Raw genomic sequence first — 19,720 nt, forward strand, 5'->3', positions numbered from 1 at the left:
CCTGGGAAAATGAGTGCATAACATTAGGTCATGCTACTGTCACAGCACAGCGACTCCTTCGTTCCTCTGCGTTTGGGGGAATCTTGGTGTCACAAAAATAATGGTGACAAAATGAGGTTGGGACTGTGCTGTGCAGAGGAGCATTTCCAGGTGCTCTGAAACATCCTGGAAGAGATGGCACTGGGGACTGAACTGCCCTACTTAATCTTTGCTCAGAAATTATTTATAATGCGGGGCAAGTTTGGTAAAATCGCCTTTGTTTCCTTCAAAATCTGCCATCCGACCAGCAGCAGAGTGTAGTCCTGAGAGTGGTCTTGGGGATTAGACTAGAAGACTTGACAGATTGTCTTCTTCATCTGTAATTTATCTAATTCTGAGTGTAATAACTGCATTTCCTGCTCTGGTAGTTTAGTCCTTAGGCAATCAGCTAAATAAACCCATATGTGTATATCCTGGTGTACCAAAGGGCTGGATCTCCCAACCTCACTGGGGAAGTTTCTCTCAACACACAATTGCTTGAGCCTCGCTTCCCTTTCCCCGAGAACAAACTTTTGAATAAAAAGAGGAAATTCATTGTGAGAACTTCGGTGCTTTACATTTGTATTCCCAGGCACAGCGCCGCCTCAGCTGGGGAATGTAAGGAAACGTTCAGTACAGTGCCTGTGGCTTGTGCTGCTATGGACAGGTATTTGCTTAATGTAAGGAAGAGGGAATTTGCTGCCAAGCATGTCAGATCTTGAGTATTATAGATGCTGTCCGAATTCCTGCTTGGAATTTACCAGCACAGCCGTGCCTAAGTATGGGTGGGCCAGAGCTCTGCGTCAGGGCGGCTGCTGCGTGCTCGTCACGCTGCTGTGGGCCAAGGCCGTGTAATGGATGGGGAGAGATGTGCACCTGCTTTGCTGCCTTCATCAGTCTCCTCTCTTCCCTTGCAGATATATGTTGGGGAAAGGAGGAAAGCGGAAGTTTGACGAGCATGAAGATGGGTTGGAAGGCAAAGTGGTGTCTCCCACTGACGGTCCCTCTAAGGTGTCTTACACCTTACAGCGTCAGACTATCTTCAACATTTCCCTTATGAAACTTTATAACCACAGGCCATTAACCGAGCCAAGCTTGCAAAAGACAGTTTTAATTAACAACATGTTGAGGCGAATCCAGGAAGAACTCAAACAAGAAGGCAGCTTGAGGCCCATGTTTGTGGCCGCTTCGCAGCCTGCCGACCCTCTCAGCGACAACTTCCGCGAGGCGCAGCCGGCGTTCAGCCACCTGGCCTCGCCGGCCCTGCTCCCCGCCGACCTGGTAAGCACTATGCCCCTGGAGTCCTGCCTCACCCCCGCCTCTTTGCTCGAGGACGACACTTTTTGCACTTCCCCGGCCGTCCAGCACGACGGCCCGACGAAGCCAACACCTCCTGCTCTCCAGCCAGTAAAGGACAGCTTCTCCTCAGCCTTGGACGAAATCGAGGAGCTTTGTCCAGCACCTACCTCCGCAGAGGCAGTAGCAGCTGAATCGGCAGCCGGCGACCCTAAAGCCCAGCCCGGCGAGTCCAACATCATCCACAAGCCCGAGGGCCTCCCGGAGAGCAGAACGGCTGAATCCAAACTCATGGAGCCCCTGCCTGGCAACTTTGAGATCACAGCTTCCACAGGTTTCCTCACAGACTTGACCCTGGATGACATTCTGTTCGCTGACATTGATACGTCCATGTATGATTTTGACCCCTGCACGTCTGCCACGGGGGCTGCCTCAAAAATGGCTCCTGTCTCAGCAGATGAGCTCCTAAAAACTCTCGCTCCGTACAGCAGTCAACCAGTAACTCCAAATCAGCCTTTCAAAATGGATCTCACAGAACTGGATCACATCATGGAGGTGCTTGTTGGGTCTTAAAAATATTAGAAATATAGCAACTTTGGTTTTGTCTTTTTTCTTTTTCCTTTTTTTTTTTTTTTTTTAATTTTAAGTACCAGTATATACACTTGGTAGTATTTCCATAGTTCCTCCCAGCCCCGATTCACAGCACTGTGCATGCATCCTTGCTTGCCTTTTTTGAAAAGAAAAGGATCACACTAGTTTTTGCTTCGAGCAGAGTTGGAGTGCCTTCATCCATGTATGACCACTTCTAATGTATTTTTTTTAAAGTGGTTCCTCAAGGAAGACTGAATATCCTGGTATAGGAAAGAATATGTATTGTAGATAATGTTATGTTATTACAAAAAAACAAAAAGAAAAAAAATGGGAAAAAAAAGGTAAAAGCTAAGCACAAGGATTATGTTGGGGAAAGCTGTAAATTGCATGTGCATACTTGTCTATTTTTTCTATAAGTTTTATTGCAAGAGGTAAAAAATTTTATTATTTAGATAATCTCAATACCATTTTAGCCCTGTATAGGTTGACTTTAGCAATTCAGCCTTTTGGAGGCATTAACCTGCTCCTCTTTAAGTGTTGCATTTACATGGCTGTTTAGAAACTGCTGCCCAAATTTATTTTATATTTTTGTACAGATTCTGCAGTTTATGGTATTGTTTTTTCTAAAAACAAATGCTGTTTATACACACAAAAAAAAAATAGCTATTTTGATAGGATTTGCTCACATAGTTCCTGCATAATTCAGATGTACAAGAACCACTTGTACTTTTATACAGAGTTGTAATGTTTTATATGTGTATGGTGCAAAGAGAAAATTGGATCAAATAAGCCTGCAGTCGGTTTCCCTGAATGCAAACAACAAAAAAAAAAGTGCTTTAAGAAAGGGCTGGGAGCTGCTTCTGCCGGAGTTTCACAAGTGTTTGCTCCCTGCTGTACCCACTGCGCACTACTGTGATTCCTGAAACTTAGAGCCATGTCCTTTTCCAACATGTACGTGAAGCAGTTGGCAGGAAACAGTTGTGGAACTTCACCCCTGGAGGTCCTGCCAGACCCCCATCCCGCCTGACGGAGCCTTAACCCGGCGGAGATCGGCACCTCCTCGCCCGGAGCTCCTGGGAATGCTGTGGGGGGAGTGCCGTGCCCGGAGCCCACCGAGAGCTGCTGCCCAGGGCATTTCCCTGACAGAGCCCACCGAGAGAGAGTCATCCTCCCTGGGCACCCTCCTGACAGAGCCCACCCAGAGTCATCCTCCCACGGCACCTCCCTGACTGATGGGCACAGGCAGAGAGCGGGGCTGGGAGCATCCGCTCACCCTTTCTTGGAGCATTTCTCCTCCCCTCTCCCACCTCACTGTGCTAAGTGCTGAAAAAGGCAGCTTCAGTATTCCTGCAGTGAAGCTCATCTCGTACCTGCACTGGATGGACGTGCTTTGGTATCCATTGCTGTCGAAACTGGAGCCGGTCGTGTGACATCACTTGGCATCTCGTCTAGAGTTGGGTTCTTGTATCAACTGTGTTCCTGCTTTACACTTTATAGACCCGTTTTACAAGGAATATACAGACACAGCTTTCTATGCATGGTCCCCCTCCCCCGTAACACCTGAGAAGTCTTCTTACTGCACCAATGGCTATTTTTATTTTTTTTCCCTGAGTTCGTTGTGGTGTACATTTAATTTAAAAAGAAAAAAAAAAAACATTTGCAATGTATCATGCCTATTGCTGAAGTTGCTATGGCATTTTAGTTTTCCAATGGTACTTTAGTTGTCGAGTGCCGGTTACAACCTATATTGTTGACATGCCTATGGCTTCTTTAGGAATAACTTTTATATTTATTTAAGAAATTTTAAATTATGTTTTACGTCATTTGGCAATATTCAGTCAATTCTGCTCCCTTCTTGTCATGGACGAAATTGGGTCTTGCCTGCCTTTTGAGGAGGCGGCTTTTTATAAATTGGCACTTTAAAACAGGCCATATATATTTATTAGTGTATAGATAGATGTAACATAGATATGCACACAGACACAGGATGAGAGCAAACACATTTTTGCAATGAAGGAACTCCTAATGGAAATGAAATGCATCATGTACAGCTGCGAAAGGCGCTGCTGGCTCCCAGTTCATCTGGCAGTGAGAGACAGGGCAGGGGAGGAGGGGGGCACTGGCCCAGGGGGGTGGGTTTGCTTTCTTCTTTTTCCCAGGCTGAGCTCCGTGAAGCACTGGGGTGCTGATGGATTTGCAGTCATTACACAGACTAAAGACAAAAGGAAATTATTGCTTCAAACGGAGAACCATTGCCCAAGTGTAGCTTTAGGGAGCAGGGGCAGGGAGCGGGGGGACAGCTCCAGCCCCCAGCCAGCCCTTGTTCCACAGCAGCTCTCTGCCCTTGCAGGAGAACCCTCGAGTACCTGGGAACACAATCCTGCACAAACCTGCAACAGGCACTTGCCTTACCATGGGTAAAAAGTCATTTGCAGGACGCTGGAGCTGCCTGTCTTTTGGGATTGCTGAAGTATTGACACCTGCATGAATACCACCTGCTAGGCAAAAGCTCCCTGATATCAGTGCCCTTCTCAGAGACCACTGAAGCTTTTGTACCCAGAGCTGAGCTCTAAATCCAGTTTGCCACTTGGGCAGTGTCTGTGGCTCCTTGGTGCTGAAGCGCATGTCCTGGGGCAGAATCCCTACAGGAATCCCACAGGACAAAAACCTACTTGATTTGTGGGACTCAGCAGAGGGTTGGGAAGGCTGGTGCAGGCCTGGGAAGGAAGGGCTGAGCTGTGGCTTTCCCCCTGCACAGTCACTGACTCTCTAGCTGGGCCTGTGCTGCGGTCCCAGCAGCAGCCAAGCATGGAATTTCTCTGAGACCTACACCAGGGATGGAGATTGACATTAACGTGCAATGAAGTGACAAGATGGGAGCAGAATAAGAGGGCTTTGGATTTGAAGTGATTTTTTTTTTCTTAAATTATTTATTCTTTTTTTTTTTTCTTCTGTAAATATATTTATTTTATTGTGAAGCTAACAACATCTGGATTGTAACATGTACAGAATGTATGGTAGGAATGTATCCTCTTGTAGGAATGTAAATCTGTATGAAAAAGGGTATGGGAGCCAGATTCAGAAAGAATTAATTGAGTTCCAGTCAGGATATGCATGGATCACAGGATTTTTTTTTCTCCCCTATACTCTTTTTCTAATATGGGTCTGGTTGTTTGAAATATGCAAAAAAAGGTATGGAGGAGGGACAGGGTTATGTTCAAACTTAGTCCTAATCAGGCTCCTACCCCCACTGGCTGCTGAGAGGGGCCTCCCTTGGCACGCTCCTGGAATCTGCCACTGAAGGCAGGAGCAGATGCAGCCATCTCCATCCTGCTGCCTGGGAAAGGTTTAAAAAAGAAATTCTTTTTTCCTTATTTTTTTTTAAACACGCATGGGAGGCCCAGCAGAATTCCCTGGGCCAGGTAATTCGGGTTTTCTGGTAAGAGCCTGGGTAATTTAAAACTGATGATTTTGAATCTAAAGTTTACACTTTATTACTGTTAAATTGAGTATCTAGCAATGGGTCCTGTCTGACAAACGGTTTAATTCATTCTGGCATGTTTTGAACTTTTTGTTCTTGTTACAGGGTTTCTTTTGGTTTGGTTTTGTTCTTTTTTTTTTCTCCCCCAACCCCCAATGAGGCTTCAGTATCCTGCTTCTGTGCAAGTTGCTTTCAATATTCTATTAATTAATGAGACTGAACATTTTAAAATAAATTAGTTATTTTTAAGCACTTTTTTCTTTTTCTGAAAATAAGCCTAATGCAAGTTCTGGAACCTCTTTGAAAACACAAATTGCAGATAAAATCCCAACCTCAAATCCTATCTTAGTTCTGAACGTATTCCATACTAGTGCCTGCAAAGGCCAAGATTCTGGAAAAGGTGTAAATAGTGTGACATGTTCAGTGCATGGTTGTTTGAACAGGGCTTGTTATTGTCAAAAAAAAAAAAAAAAAGAAAAAAAAGAAAAAAAAGGAAAAAAAGAGAAAAAAAGAAAAAAGGCTGTATTTCCCCTTCCCCTTCCACAGACCTTAGAGCTGTGCCTTTTCTATGCAATATTACAGACATCTGAAACCAGATTACTGTATTCACATGTAGGTATGGGCTGTAATCAAACAAAAAATACAAAAACAATTGGACAAATGTACATGGAAATGAGCAGTCTTACTTTTGTAGTTTTATATTATACAATAAACAATTAAAATAAAAGCCGGCTCTGTTCTTTCCCTCCACGAAAGAGGGCGGTCAGGGGAAGACGAGGGGTGCAGGAGGAGGGGTGGGAGGTGGTAAGGGACAGGGGAGGGACAGAGAAGGGACAGGGGAGGGACAGGGAAGGGGACAGGGAAGGGATAGGACAGGGACAGGGCAGGGAGCGAGGCCTGCTCCTGCCGCGGGGCTTCCCGGGGAGCGGGATCTGCTCGCTGCTACCGCACGGAACCCTTCAGGCCATCAAATCCCAGCAGGAAACACCTGATACCTTCACCAGCGCTTGGTTTATCAGTGCCCTCCTCCCCTCCCCGCTCCTCCGGCTGCCCGGTGGCTGCTCCCAGGCCCAGCCAGGAGGGAGATCTCGCCTCCAGCCTTTTGTGGATGCGGTGCTCAGCTCATGAGCCGCCCCTCCCCTCCCACACCCGCGGGAGCACGCTGCTCCATTTTGGATCTCCGGAGAGCCGGGAGCCGGCGGGACGGGCGGCGGGCTGTGCCCGTGCCCTGCCCGGTCACACGGCGGCCCGGGCCCCGCACCAGCTGCCGCCGGGCACGACGGGCGCCAGGAACGCGCAGAAAGGAGAAGCGGGAGAATTAAAGGTGCCCCCGGGATTGGGTTTTCTGTCTGCTCAGCCGCGGCTGCGGAGCGAAGCCTTCCCCGCGGGATCAGCCCCCGCACGGGGCGCCCATCCCGGGCAGGGCCGTAGGAGACGCCGCTGCTGCACTGCCGAAGCTGCCCCGGTTTTGTTGCCGCCTACCTTTTAAGAGTTGATTTCCTCACTTGTGGCTTGTCAGTGAGAGCTGCCTCAGCGCAGAACGCCCGGGCTGCGTGCAGAGCCCCTCCTGAGGGGAGCAGCTCCCACCTCAGCGAGGGCAAACCACCGCTCTGGGCGTTTAAGGTGCGGGGAGCTGCATTTCCCCTCAGGGTGTGCCCGAGCCCAGGGCAGCTCCGGGCATTTCCCCTCAGGGTGTGCCCCGAGCCCAGGGCAGCTCCGGGCATTTCCCCTCAGAGTGTGCCCGAGCCCAGGGCAGCTCCGGGCATTTCCCCTCAGGGTGTGCCCGAGCCCAGGGCAGCTCCGGGCATCTCCCCTCAGGCAGCCCGAGCCCAAGGGCAGCTCCGGGCATTTCCCCTCAGGGTGTGCCCCAAGCCCAGGGCAGCTCCGGGCATCTCCCCTCAGGGTGTGTCCGAGCCCAGGGCAGCTCCGGGCATTTCTCCGCAGGCAGCCCGAGCCCAGGGCAGCTCCGGGCATCTCCCCTCAGGGTGTTCCCGAGCCCAGGGCAGCTCCGGGCATCTCCCCTCAGGGTGTGCCCGAGCTCCGGGCATCTCCCCTCAGGGTGTTCCCGAGCCCAGGGCAGCTCCGGGCATCTCCCCTCAGGGTGTTCCCGAGCCCAGGGCAGCTCCGGGCATCTCCCCTCAGGGTGTGCCCGAGCTCCGGGCATCTCCCCTCAGGGTGTTCCCGAGCCCAGGGCAGCTCCGGGCATCTCCCCTCAGGGTGTGCCCGACCCCAGGGTAGCTCCGGGCATTTCCCCTCAGGCAGCCCGAGCCCCGGGCAGCTCCGGGCATCTCCCCTCAGGGTGTGTCCCGGGCCCAGGGCAGCTCCGGCCATCTCCCCTCAGGGTGTGTCCCGGGCCCAGGGCAGCTCCGGGCATCTCCCCTCGGGGTGTGCCCGAGCCCAGGGCTGCATTCAGCTCTGCAGGGCAGCGGCTCCATGGCTATCCAGAGCCACACCAAACCCCTCTCCAGGCCCGAGTCAGTGGAGGATCAGGAGCTGAGCTCACCAGCTGTCAGGACCTTGCTCAAGTATATACAGTGTGGGCAGAAAGACACTCAAACACGGCACTGAGGCAAGGAGGGGACAGCAGAAGTGCACCACGCTGCTGGTGGCCTCCCCCAGGAAAGGTAACAGTCCCTGCCTCCAACCTGCACATCCAGCGGGACACGTGTGTCTCCAGCACTGGCATTAGGAGCCAGCCCTGCTCACACAGCACAGCCCTGCACCACACACGTCTCTACTCACCAGAGGAAACACAGCAGGGGAAAATCACTGGAGAAAGAAATCCCCTCCTGCCACAGGCAGTGCTTGGTAAATCTGCTGCGAAGCACAGCAAACCCATCAGCTGAGACAGGTCTGCTGGGATGCTGGCTCCACGGCTGAGCTGTGCAAGGAGCTGCTTCTCCTGGCTCCCCCTGCCCCTTTCCACATCACCCCTCTCCTCTGGGCTCCTTGCCCCCTGCTCCCACTCAGCCCTGGGTCCCATTTGTCTCCATCACTGGTGGCTGCAGGCTCCTCTCCCTGCCTGCTCCTTGCATACATCATCTGCCTCCTCTCCAGGCAGCTCCCTCCTTCCACAGCTCCCCTCCCTTTTCAAGAAACTGCCTTAGCAACTGGCAGCAGGCCAGCAAGATCATGGGTTTTCCCTCCCACCTTTCCTTCTCCTCCAAAGAACGAGGTGGCCAGGGAGGGGGAAGGAGCCCTAAGGCCTCATGTGCAGCAGCCACAGGGGTTCTGTGTGGCTGGGCTCACCTACTGACTTCCACATCTCATCCTCAGTGTGCTCTGGGGTCAGGAGCAGGGAGGGCTTCTTTTAGTCCTCAGTCTCTCTTTCTTTTTCAACCAACATGTCCCCAGAACCCAGCTGATTCCCCCCCAGCCATCTCCAGATCAAGAGACCTGCCAGGGGAAGGCGCAGAAGGAACAGCTTCCAAATAGCCCATTTCTGCCAGGACTTACTTCCATTCTTTTGGCCTTCCCCACCTCATGCTACTCTCCCTGGACTATTTCCTCTCCTGTTTCTTCTCCTTTTCCCCCTGTTCACTGGGCTTCTTTCCCCTTGCCCCGTTCCTCCCTTTGCCTTCTCTCCTTCACACAGTTTAGCCTTCCATACTTGCCCCTTTCCTGGTGGAAGCAGGGATGTCATGGATTGTGTGCTTGTGCCAAGCTCTGCATTTATTAGAGAGGGGGAGGAAAAAGAAGAAAAAAAAAAAAGCCTCAGCCTCTGGAAGCTTCCTAGAAGACAACACTCAGGTAGGGTAACATCGCTCTCGCTTTCCTTGCACGCTGCCTTACTGTCTGCATGGGGGAAGGATTATTTGGGCTGCTCCAAAGGGACTTTACTGCCTGGCTTGCAATGCTTTGGCAGAGCTAATTTGGCTAATTTGGCTGCTGGGGTGGGAGCACAGAGGGATGAAACCCCCTTCCCCCTGCCCTGACAGCAGAAAAAGGCAGCTACCACCACCCTTTCCCTGCCTGCCAAGGTTTAATATCGTGGCAGCCAAAGTGGCACCTTACTTCAACCAAAGGTTTCCACCTAAATCCTTCAAAAGTGTCACACAAAGTGCTCTGCACTTCTTGCCCTCCCTGCTGTTTGGTGGGAAAACTTGGTGAAGCAAATCTGCCTAGTGTAACCTTCATTATGGGATGTGAGGGGGAATGGAGGAGACCCCACTGGGAAAAGTCTTTAGCCAGCCCAAGTGAAGAACTCTGATGCAACAAAAAAAAAAAAAAAAGAACATTAAATCACCTCTGCCACTCAATTTGGGTTATTAAAAAGCCTCAACTTAGTGGGTTGGGGATCACCAGCACAGCCAGAATCACCTGCAGAGAGGAGCACAATGATTTGTACCCCTGTGCTGTGTCACTGGGGCTCTGGGGATGGCAGCCACAGCACGGCCCCAAAACCAGACACTGCAGGAGCAAAGCAAAGACCAAAACGTGCCCAGTGAATCATCCACTACGAATTGGTTCAACCAGTCTGGAGTCCCACACACCAAAGCAAGGACAACCCAGGACTGTGTCATCCCAGGCACAGGAGTGGGGAAAAAGGGAGAGAAACACGCTGGGCAGGAGGGACAACTCTTCGATGTGGCCCTGGGGATGAGCCTGGAAAGGTGGCAAGTCCCAGCTTGCTCCCTCCTGCCAGAAATCCTATTCCTGCCTCCCCTGCCACGCCCTGTGCTCCTGAGGTGACCTTCCTCCCAGCTCAGCCAGCACCCAGCTGCTCCCAGGCAGGTCCCCGTGGGGAGCAGAGGTGCAGGGGATGAGGGGAAGGAGAAGGGCTCCAAGGGCTGGGACCTGCCAAACAGAGCATCCCTTCAAAGGGATGGGAGGAAAACCAACCTTCCCACAGTCCATGGGCTGCTCCTGGGGGATAGCAAATCCACCTGGCTCTAAATTCATTCCACACCTGGACCTGGGGCAGGGTAAGCGCTCTCTGAAGTTGCGGGTGAAAAAGATGTAATTTAAAAATAAAGAATAATCCTCTCCAAGACATCTGGCCAGGCTCAGAGCAGGCACGGTGGCTCCAGCCTGGCTTTGGCACCACTCTGGGTGCCAGAAGGTGCCCAGCTGGCTGGGAAGGGCTCCCTGGGACAGTGGCACCAAGGGAAAACTGCAGCCTCAGGAACACACACACCGAGCCCAGTCTCCTGTGCTGCTCTAAATGCTTCACTGCTTCAAGGGAGAGGCATCACGATTTAAGCCTAAATTAAGATTTAAGATAAACAGCAGGAACAAACCCATTTGGCCCAGCTCCTTCCTCTCCAGCAGACTTGCAATCTGTACCAGGTGAGCGGGGCCCAACCATTTCTGGTTGTGGTGTCTGTTCTAAAGCAACTGATCTAAACTTCAGTGAAGCAGGAAAATTTGGTTCTGTTGTTCCAGAACACCCTGTGCCATCTGCAGATGATTCTTTACAGAGAGAATGTGCCCTGACAAAAAGAGTTAAACAACCCAATAGCTTCGTGTAATATATAATTTATCACCCAGAGTAACCATAAGAAAAGCACATTTTAAATGTGGGGTTTGGCTGTGGTTAACCCTGAAATTAGGGACTTTCTTTTCTTGATTACTGCACTCCTCTTTTCGAAGCACAGCTACCCCCAAAGCCAAGCTCAACTCTGCTGCTTTAAACCCAGCTCCTCACACAGCCTTTAGCACAAAACAGGTCCTGCAACTGTACCTTTGGGCAGCAAAGGCAGCACCTGCCATGGAGGAGAAGAGTTAAAAACACTTTGTAAAACACTGCCTCCTTGTTAACCCAAGGGAGAAAACCCAGGCACTCACTCCTGGTTTAGTGTCTCACAGCACCCCGAGCAGAAGAATAATAATTTACCAACATATAAACGGAGGGCTTAGGGCAGCTGCACCACATAAACAGTCACGGTGGGGCTCTGAAGTTTCTGTCAGGATATGGGATATAAAGCTGGGTGAATAACCGATTTTTCGGTTCACTGGCAACCCTGAAAAAGGTTTCAAAAGAAAAAAAAATTCATTTGGGGTCGACTGAAACAAATGTTTCGCTTTGACTTTTCAGCCCCTTTAACAAAAGTTTGCTCCGAAGATCATTCCAAATGAAAAGTTGCTTCAAAGAGGAAAATCTCAAAGCCTTTTATTCAGAAAAGGCTGAAACAAAATAGGTTTGTTTCTTTTCTAGCTAGGAAAAAAAAAATGTGGCAAATCAAAACAACTCATTTTCATTTTGCCAAAATTTGCCTTTTTTCCGCTCAAGATTTTAGCCAGCTCCAGCACAACCAATTTACACATGCAATAATTTAAAGAGAGACACTAGTGATCCCGATGGAATACAAGTTTGTTTTGTCTTGTTTTTAAAAAAACAAACCAAACAACAGCACTGCACAAATGTCCTGAAACTGAAACCCAACAGAAAGTAAGCTCAAAACCACTAAGCTTTTCTTGGCTTGGCTAGAGAATCTTATTAAGACTCTGAATCACAGAGCCACAGATTTGGGATGTTGTGAAAATTAAATTAGTCTTACTTATTATTAGCAAGGCAAGAAAGGAACCAGGAGATTAGGATGCAGCAAGTGGCATTGTGAGCCAACTTTTCAGCGTGTCCCTGCCTTTCTCCTGCAAACCCACAATCAGTGGTGTTTTTTATCTCGGGATGCAGGTTCCTGACTGTCCCCTCAGCCTAAAGCAAACCCAGGATTTAATGCCATGCCACAGTGAGATTCCCATTTCACTCCCTGCCTTGTTTCACTGGAAGCCTCTGCTTGCCTGTGCTCTGTAGGTGCATCATTCCCTGGAAAGCAGAGTTAAACCCTTGGACAAAGGAGGAAAGGCACCATCCATAAGGACTTCCAGAGTGTACAAGTGGGATGCCATCACCCTCTCCTGCTTGGCCTTTTTCATTGGGAGTTTATTATTGGAGTTTGCTGGGTGGCTCTGGTGCCTTGGGGGACAGAGGCTGGACAGCTGGGACAGGAAAACTGCCCTACACTATGGGACCAGAGATGGGATTTATCCAGATTTATTCATGCCTTCATTCAGGATTCAGTTGCTTCACATGCCAGGGAAGAGGTGGGAGCAAGGCACTTTGTTTTTCTAACTGCTGTACTTTTAAATTAAGCCAGGCTATAGCACAGCTCTCCTTCCTAACTCACAGCTTCCAGACATCCCACCACACTCCTCAGTGGAGAGAAAGCAAAGAGCAGATATTCCAAATGCCTCACCCAAACCTGGGTTTTAAACAGTAGGAAAAAAAACCCCACTAGTTTTCATATGTCATAAAAAGACAGGCAGTGACAGTTTGCTGGAAATTGTTTTAACAGATCACAACTGAAAGTGGCTTTAAACCCACAGAAATCCTTGGAAGGTAAAAAAAACCCATCCCAAGAAGAATTTGGACCATCTCAAATCACTGCTACACTATGAAACCACAGCCTTCCTGAGGGCAAACTCCAAAGCAATATTTAATGAGCCAATACTTCCATTTATCATGAGCTCATTTGAATACCAGAGTCCCTACATAATAAATCAAACCTGCCTGCAGTGTTATTATTATTGTTTTATTTAAACAGCTCCTTTAATCCCCAAACAGCTGGCTATCAGCAGGGCTAGGGGTGAGCAGCTGGGCAGCACAGCACCTCTGCTCCCTCAGGCCTCGGGGCTTCCAGCAGGTGAGGTGGGAAGGGCTGCCCTGCTTTTCCAGCCTCAGCTCTCCCAGGAAACAGAGAGGAACATCTCCAACCCTGCTCAGAGCAAAAAGGAGCTGAAAACCCTCCTAGGTGGATGTGGCTTTTAGCCCTGCACACTGGGAGTGGGAGCCCAGGGAGTTCCAGCAGTGACTGCACAGCTCCAGTCACCACTTTTGTCCTTCAGCCAAGGACAGCAGCTTCTCATCCCTTCCCCCCCCACAAAACATGCAGGCTTTGCACAGCCTGACTTAAAGAATAAGCAAGGTTGGTTCTGTGCAGAAGAGCCCAGGGAATCACCCATTCCTTGGAAAACTGCAGGCCCTCAGAGGAGCAGGGACCCAGTTTCACCAGGTGAAACCTGCAGGAGATGGGATGTGCTGCAGCACTGAAGATGAGCAGCTCCCAAGTGCACTGTGCTCATGAGACACAGCTGCAGCAGCCCAAACAGCATCCAGTGCATCCCAGGATAATCCCAGCTGCAGGAAAGGTCTCCCTGTATCAATCATGTGTGTATATAATCATATATAACTGTGGATGATAATATCCAAAATTGGCTCCTCACAGCAAACTCTTGACAGGCAAAATGGTCCGGGCAGCATAAATTACACAAAAAAGCAAAAGTAAATCCCTATTATTTGACACTTGAGTTGAAGTGTTTGGCTATAGAGTGCAGCCTTGAGTTGATCAGCCCCTTCTGTGACCAGCTCCAAGCAGGCAGCAAACACCACACTGACCCTGGCATCTCCCTCTGCAGGGAAAAGACACCTCTAACTCTGGGGCTGCACTTCTGCAGCTGCAACAGCAACAGCAGAAAAGCCTTTAAATTAACTTTTGGGAGTCATTTAGTGTCCCACACATGAGTTTGTGTCGGAATCTGTGGGTACTGGTGATTCCGAGATTGTAGAAAGTCTCTGTCTTTTTGCCCCGTTGCCAAAGCAGAAGCCATAATTTGTCTGTGCTGTTTTTAAGGTTGTTTGTTCTTGCTTATTTATAACATGTTTTGCTGCCCTGCCGCAGCTCTGTCCTGCAGGGCAGCGTGTGGGGCTCTGCCCTCAGTGGGATGTTACAAACATTAAATACCACAAACTACCTGTGCTGGATTTACAATAACGTGCCAATATCTGTCACCTGCGTTGAACAGTGTGTCCCCAGCCTGAACCAACAGAAAAATGCCAACACCACAGTGAAACATGGAGGGCATGAAGAAGGAGAAAAAGGACAAGACACACCCAATTCCTCCATCTTGTCCCCTCTGAACCCCTAATCTAGAAATCTAAAATTTTACTTTTGCACCTGTGTCACACTTAATTATTACTCTTATCAAACACTCAGAGCTTGTAATTCATCCTGTAAGATTGAAAACTCCTCTCCATGGACAGAGATCACAGACAGTGTCTCTGGGGGCTCTGTCCAGGGGGGTTCCTGACCCCTGCCAGGGTCCCAGGCCTGCCAGGGCAGCCAGAGGGAAGCCCTGGATTCCCACAAGTTTGTTTTGCAGGAGAAGAGAAAGGCCTACCTCTGTCTCGCTTTCCTCTTTCCCAGGGGCAGCTGTGTTTGTGGGGAGCTCAGAGCAGCAGTGGGGTTGCTCGGGCAGGCAGGAGGGAAAAGCAAGCCCTGTTGGAAGTGGAGCAGGATCCCTCAGCTGCTTCCACCTGTTTGGGCTGCTGAGAAGAAAGCAGAGCCCATTATCAGGCTGGCTGCTTTGTCAGGTGCTCCTCTGGTGTAAATCCGGCCAGGATCAGATGTGCTGATGGCAGCAAACAGCCAGAGAGAACCCAACTGCCCTGCACGGTGCCTGCAGAGATCAGAGCTGTGGACAAATCACGGAGATTAAACCTGAACGAGCTGAGAAGTCTTGGGGGAAGCACCCAGGGAGGCAAAAATAAGCAATGCAGACAGAAAATAGGAAAACAAGGCAGACCAAGGATTGACTAGACCCTGCTCCACTTGCTGAGGGCAGCTGGCTGACAGAAACCCTTAGTGCACCTTTGCTGGATTCTGCCTGTCACAGTCATCACTGCAGAACCAATTCAGCCCTTACAGGGGGGAAAAAACCAGGCTTCCCCCACCCACCCCTTTCTTTTCTCCTTTTTTTCTTTTTCAAAAATTTGTGGAGAGTTGGAGACCTTTAGCAAGGGTAGAGGAGCAGGAGGCCTGCAAGGCCAGAAAATCCCATGCCCGCATCTAAGTTGAAGCAATGCAGCTTCCCTTCCTGCAAACCTGTCCCTGCCTGCAGCTCAGCTGCACTTTGCAAGGTTTCTTTAAAATTTGGAGAGTAGGGCTCTGCTTTTGAAGGTGGAAATATTTAATTTGGGGCAGTATAGCACACCATTGCATTACCTCATTTTTTCATGTTGCTAGTGGTGATGTTCTGCCCCTGCAAGCTCTCAGATTTGAGGACCATTTCTGATTTAGGGACCACTCAGCAGTGTGGCAGGTGACAGATGGTATTCAGACACCCAAATTTATGGGCAAAACCAGAGAGCACCAGAGAAAAGTACTTTTTTCACTGATCAACCTTTCTGCAGCTAAATGAGGCCTGATGCCTTACTACAGGCACGTCTACCCTTGGAATGCTGGCTGCAGACAGCATCCTCTGTATCCATCAAAAAGAGAATTTCTCTAGCAACAGCAGCACTACTGCAAAATTCCTCCTGCAAGCACATTAAAATCCCCCTTGCCACTGCACACCATGGCTCTTCTCACCACCACTTGCAAACCAGGGCAGCCACGCTGTGTTCACACCTGCAAACACGAGGGTGAATTTTCAACCCTGCTGACCAGAGTAAGACCAAGATGTCATCGGGGCACATTTCTGCACACCAGGCCTGTTATTTGCTAATGAGATCTCAGCTGTGATCCTCCCCACTCAAAACAAACTCCAGGGATCGGTACACTCAGGAATTTGTTGTCAGCAAGTCCTGGAGTCTCTCTCTCCTCATGCTGTGTGCCAGGCTGGCCTGGGCAGTGCTGCACCTCACCAGGTATCTCCCTACACCCACTCCCAGCCTCAGGGGAAAGTGGCTTTCAGGGAGAGATGAAAATTGAAATGCACACACTGCAACATTTCAGCAGCGTCCTGAGACAGCTTCAGCCCCACAGTGCCAGCACAGCCCTCCAGTGCACTGCACAAACCAAACACAGGCAATAAACAGGAGCCTGTGCCAGCTGCAATGGTCCTACAAGCTGGAAAGGACCAAACTCCCTACCTCTTCAGCCCTGGACTGAGGAGAATTGGCTCAGGCTGCCTCTTGAGTGAAAGAACAGCTTTCCAAAGGACTGAGTTCACACTGCCAGCTTGCTAAGGAGCTGCATTGATTGGAAACCTAAAGGACAGCTGTTTGTTCCTCCCTTTCCACCCTGCTTCCTCCTCCCCAGCCAAAGCAGGGGGAAAGCTGCCAGAAGAGACTTCATCTAGGTGGCCAAGGATAGAGAGAAAGGGATAGGACACCCCTTCCAAATGGAAAAGGGGAGAAAATGTTCCCGTAGGAGCACGAAGCAGCCACACAACTTTCCCTTTTGCCATTGTCAGAGGGAGGCAGCTCAGTGCAAGGGAGAGTGGAGTAACCTGCAGGATCTGAACAGCTGCACAACACCCCACCAGCTGCACTTCGATTCTTAACTCGCTTCACCATCAACTCAGTGAAAAAAGGCTTTAGTGCTCCTAATGAAAACACAGTCCCTGCACCAGTCAAGTAACACAGCTTTGGAAAAAAAGCCCTTTTTGGTAGTAGAATTCACATGCAAACAGGTTTCAGGTCCAAGTTGCTGAGATTGAGACAAAATGTTTGATGATATTTGGGGCTGGAGACAGAGAGGAAAGGGAGGATTTGAAGGTGTTAGGGGGACACTTTATGACTGCTTCTGATTTGTTTCCAAAATATCCATGTTTTCTATTTGTCCTAATGCTCCCTGTAGTTTAAAAGCCAAAATGTCATCCAAAAGTGGCTTAGGGGTCCTGAGCCAGCCTTTGCATTTTTGAAAGTGCCTGTTAGGTACCTTCTGCTCTGAATTCCTGTGGAAGGTGCTCCCACAATCTTCTCCAAGACTGCTGTGAGCAACTGAAGTGCTTTAGGAAGAGATTCAGCAAATCTTGTTGCCTTGTCTTCTATAAACTCCTTGGACTAGTGAGCATAAAGGAGTTAAAAAAACCCCAAACCAGTGGTCCAGCTACTTATGGAGTGTCTGCACACAGCTGCCAGCATTCACTTGTTCTTTCCAGGCAGCCTCCTCACACACTTCTTTTCCTCAACCGAAGAAGACCTGAAAAACCAGCTCCAACCACAGCAAAAATTACAACTCAGACAATATCAGAGCTCTGCAGACCTGAGTGACGGCCCAAGAGGACACCAGAACATAGACATTAGACAGAGACAGCTCTGCCACGACCACACACGTGTCTTCTGCGTGTCCCACTGCACCTCAAGAGTCTAAAAACAACTGAGACACATTTCATTGGAAAAGCAAAGCCAACAGCACACACATGGCTGCTGAGCTGAACCTCCCCCTTGGCAGGTGACAGCCCAATCTGATGCCTCAGATCAGTATTTTGCACACATGGGGTACATATTCTAGATATACAAAACTATGCCAAAAGGATCATGAAGCATATGGAAAACCATGCTAGAAGAATCATTAAGGATGTTTAGGCAAACATTAAAAATATGTACAATACCTTTGTATTTGATCCTCCTTTGAATTATTTTGCTTTCCACAGGACCCCAGTGTCTTTTAGTTCAAGGAGAAATATTTTTTTGCCCCTTCATATTCTAGAAGTAGTCCCAAGCCTTACTTGAGGCACACAATCCAGTTACTGCATGGTGTACAGCAGGTATGTGCCAGGTCAGCAGGGGCCTGAGAGATTCAGTGGACCTGCAGAGGAAGACTCAGAGACCCTAAACTAGGAAAAACACTTTTCTTTGGTGAGCATATAGTGAATCCAGACATGAGACAGTCAGAATGCCCCTCTGCCTTTGAGATGTGTGTGAGACTTGTGCCAGCTGAGTCTTCTCAGATAGTGCTGACAAAGAGCTGATCTTCCCAACCTGTCTATAACACAGGGTTAACAACACATATTACATTTTTAAGTACAGTTCACATGGTGAAAACAAGAGCTCCATCAGTTTTGGATGCATCACACGTGCACCTGACCCCCAGTGCCATGACTGAGTATCAAACAAGCAAAGCTCCTAACTGCTTAAGCTACATCCCAGAGAAATGAGCATTTCTGCATCCCAATCAGGCAACTCATGCTGGGTACTGAATGACAGAAGTGCACAAGTGACCTCCTGCAAAAAAAAGCTGGCATGGGCAGCTGCTTTCAGCCAGGAGAGCATCACACTGCCCTGTGCCTTCTCTGCCATTTCCACACAGGGCCACTCCTCCCCTTCGGCCACAGGAAGCAGGAGCCCTTCAGAGAAGAGTTTCACTGCACTGATTCAGAGAATAAATCTGCACAGGGCACGAGGCAAGGATCAGGTGAAGACAGGAGGATATGTAAGCAACAACTGTCACATTGCAGACACATGACAGGACTGAAGCTGCAGTTCCAAATCCACGGCAGAGCTTTGCTTTGGAGGGTTTGATTTTATACCTACAGTGAGGAACCATAATGTACCTCCTTATCTAAAAATAATTTTTGAAAAAGTCTTCTAACATCTGGACTTGTATCAGTGCTAGGACAGGCACCAGCAGCTGCATTTAAACCCTCAGTTTACCCCTCAGTTTGCCCTCAGTCTGCAGTCCTGCTCTCTAGCAGCAATGACTGACAGCAGTAGAGGGGCTGTGGTGATGCAGCTCCCACGCACCCCATGGCTGTGACACATTTCCTCTGCAGAACAGGAACTCAGACCCTTGCAGCTCCAAGGCTCACTTCCAGATTTTGGAGGAAAGCAGCCAGTGGGCACAGTGTGTGCACCTGTAATCCAGCCCAGGCTTTCCCTTCTCTCCAAATGCTCCTGCTCCTCATGCTTGTATCCCACTTTCTCCACCATCTGCTCTTCCTACAGCTATCCCAGCTGCCTATACTGAGTACTGCTTCACCTTCCTATTCCCCCTACTCCGAGCTTCTGCTGAGCTCTCGCTTTGTGTTTCTTCCAGCTCCTCCTCCAACTGCTTTTAGCCCTCTGAACTTAAATGTGTTTCTTCCCACCTCCTTTCACATTCCAGGATCTCTGGAGGGAGCAGACCAGGCTACTTGCTGCCTTTAGTGGCAGAGGCCAGAAGACAAAAAACTTCTCTGATTTTGTAGCAGGCACTCCTAGCAGGTAGTATGTGCAATTATTAGATGACCTACGCTTTTATAAATTATATTCAAGTGTATTTTGCAACTATCCTGTATTTACAAAATGCTTTGAAATTTAGAAGATAAATAGCAGAGTTGCAGAACTGGCACAAAATGTAAATGGTTGGACCAAGGGTGATTCATGTTACATGCACTGAGCTACATCTCTCTCACATCCTAAAAACCCACCAGATATTCAGCTCAAGTGCAGGAGTCCAACAACCAAACTTTCCACAGGATGATTTCAATTACCAGGCAAAATTCTGTACAACAACTCAATGTGATGAAGAGTTAACTTCAGCACACACTCACTGCGTTTGAGGACATGTACACACATTTATTTGCAAGCTTTACTTCTGGCATCTCAAGATGAATTTGCTGAGCTGATGC

At 49.3% G+C, this 19,720-nt stretch overlaps 1 protein-coding gene across 8 annotated transcripts in view; it reads left to right on the forward strand.

Moving 5' to 3' along the window:
* The window catches only part of SERTAD2 (SERTA domain containing 2), a 77,535-nt gene extending 71,422 nt beyond the window's left edge, over window positions 1-6,113 (forward strand). For all 8 annotated transcript variants that reach the window (XM_030269267.4, XM_030269269.4, XM_072927650.1 and 5 more), the window contains one exon: window positions 936-6,113. In XM_030269267.4, coding sequence (XP_030125127.4) covers window positions 936-1,887 — 952 coding nt within the window. In that variant the 3' untranslated portion in view covers window positions 1,888-6,113. The remainder of the gene's footprint in view (window positions 1-935) is intronic.
* Window positions 6,114-19,720: the final 13,607 nt, after the last annotated feature.

Source organism: Taeniopygia guttata, chromosome 3, assembly GCF_048771995.1.
Source record: "Taeniopygia guttata chromosome 3, bTaeGut7.mat, whole genome shotgun sequence".
NCBI classification, from domain to species: Eukaryota; Metazoa; Chordata; class Aves; order Passeriformes; family Estrildidae; genus Taeniopygia; species Taeniopygia guttata.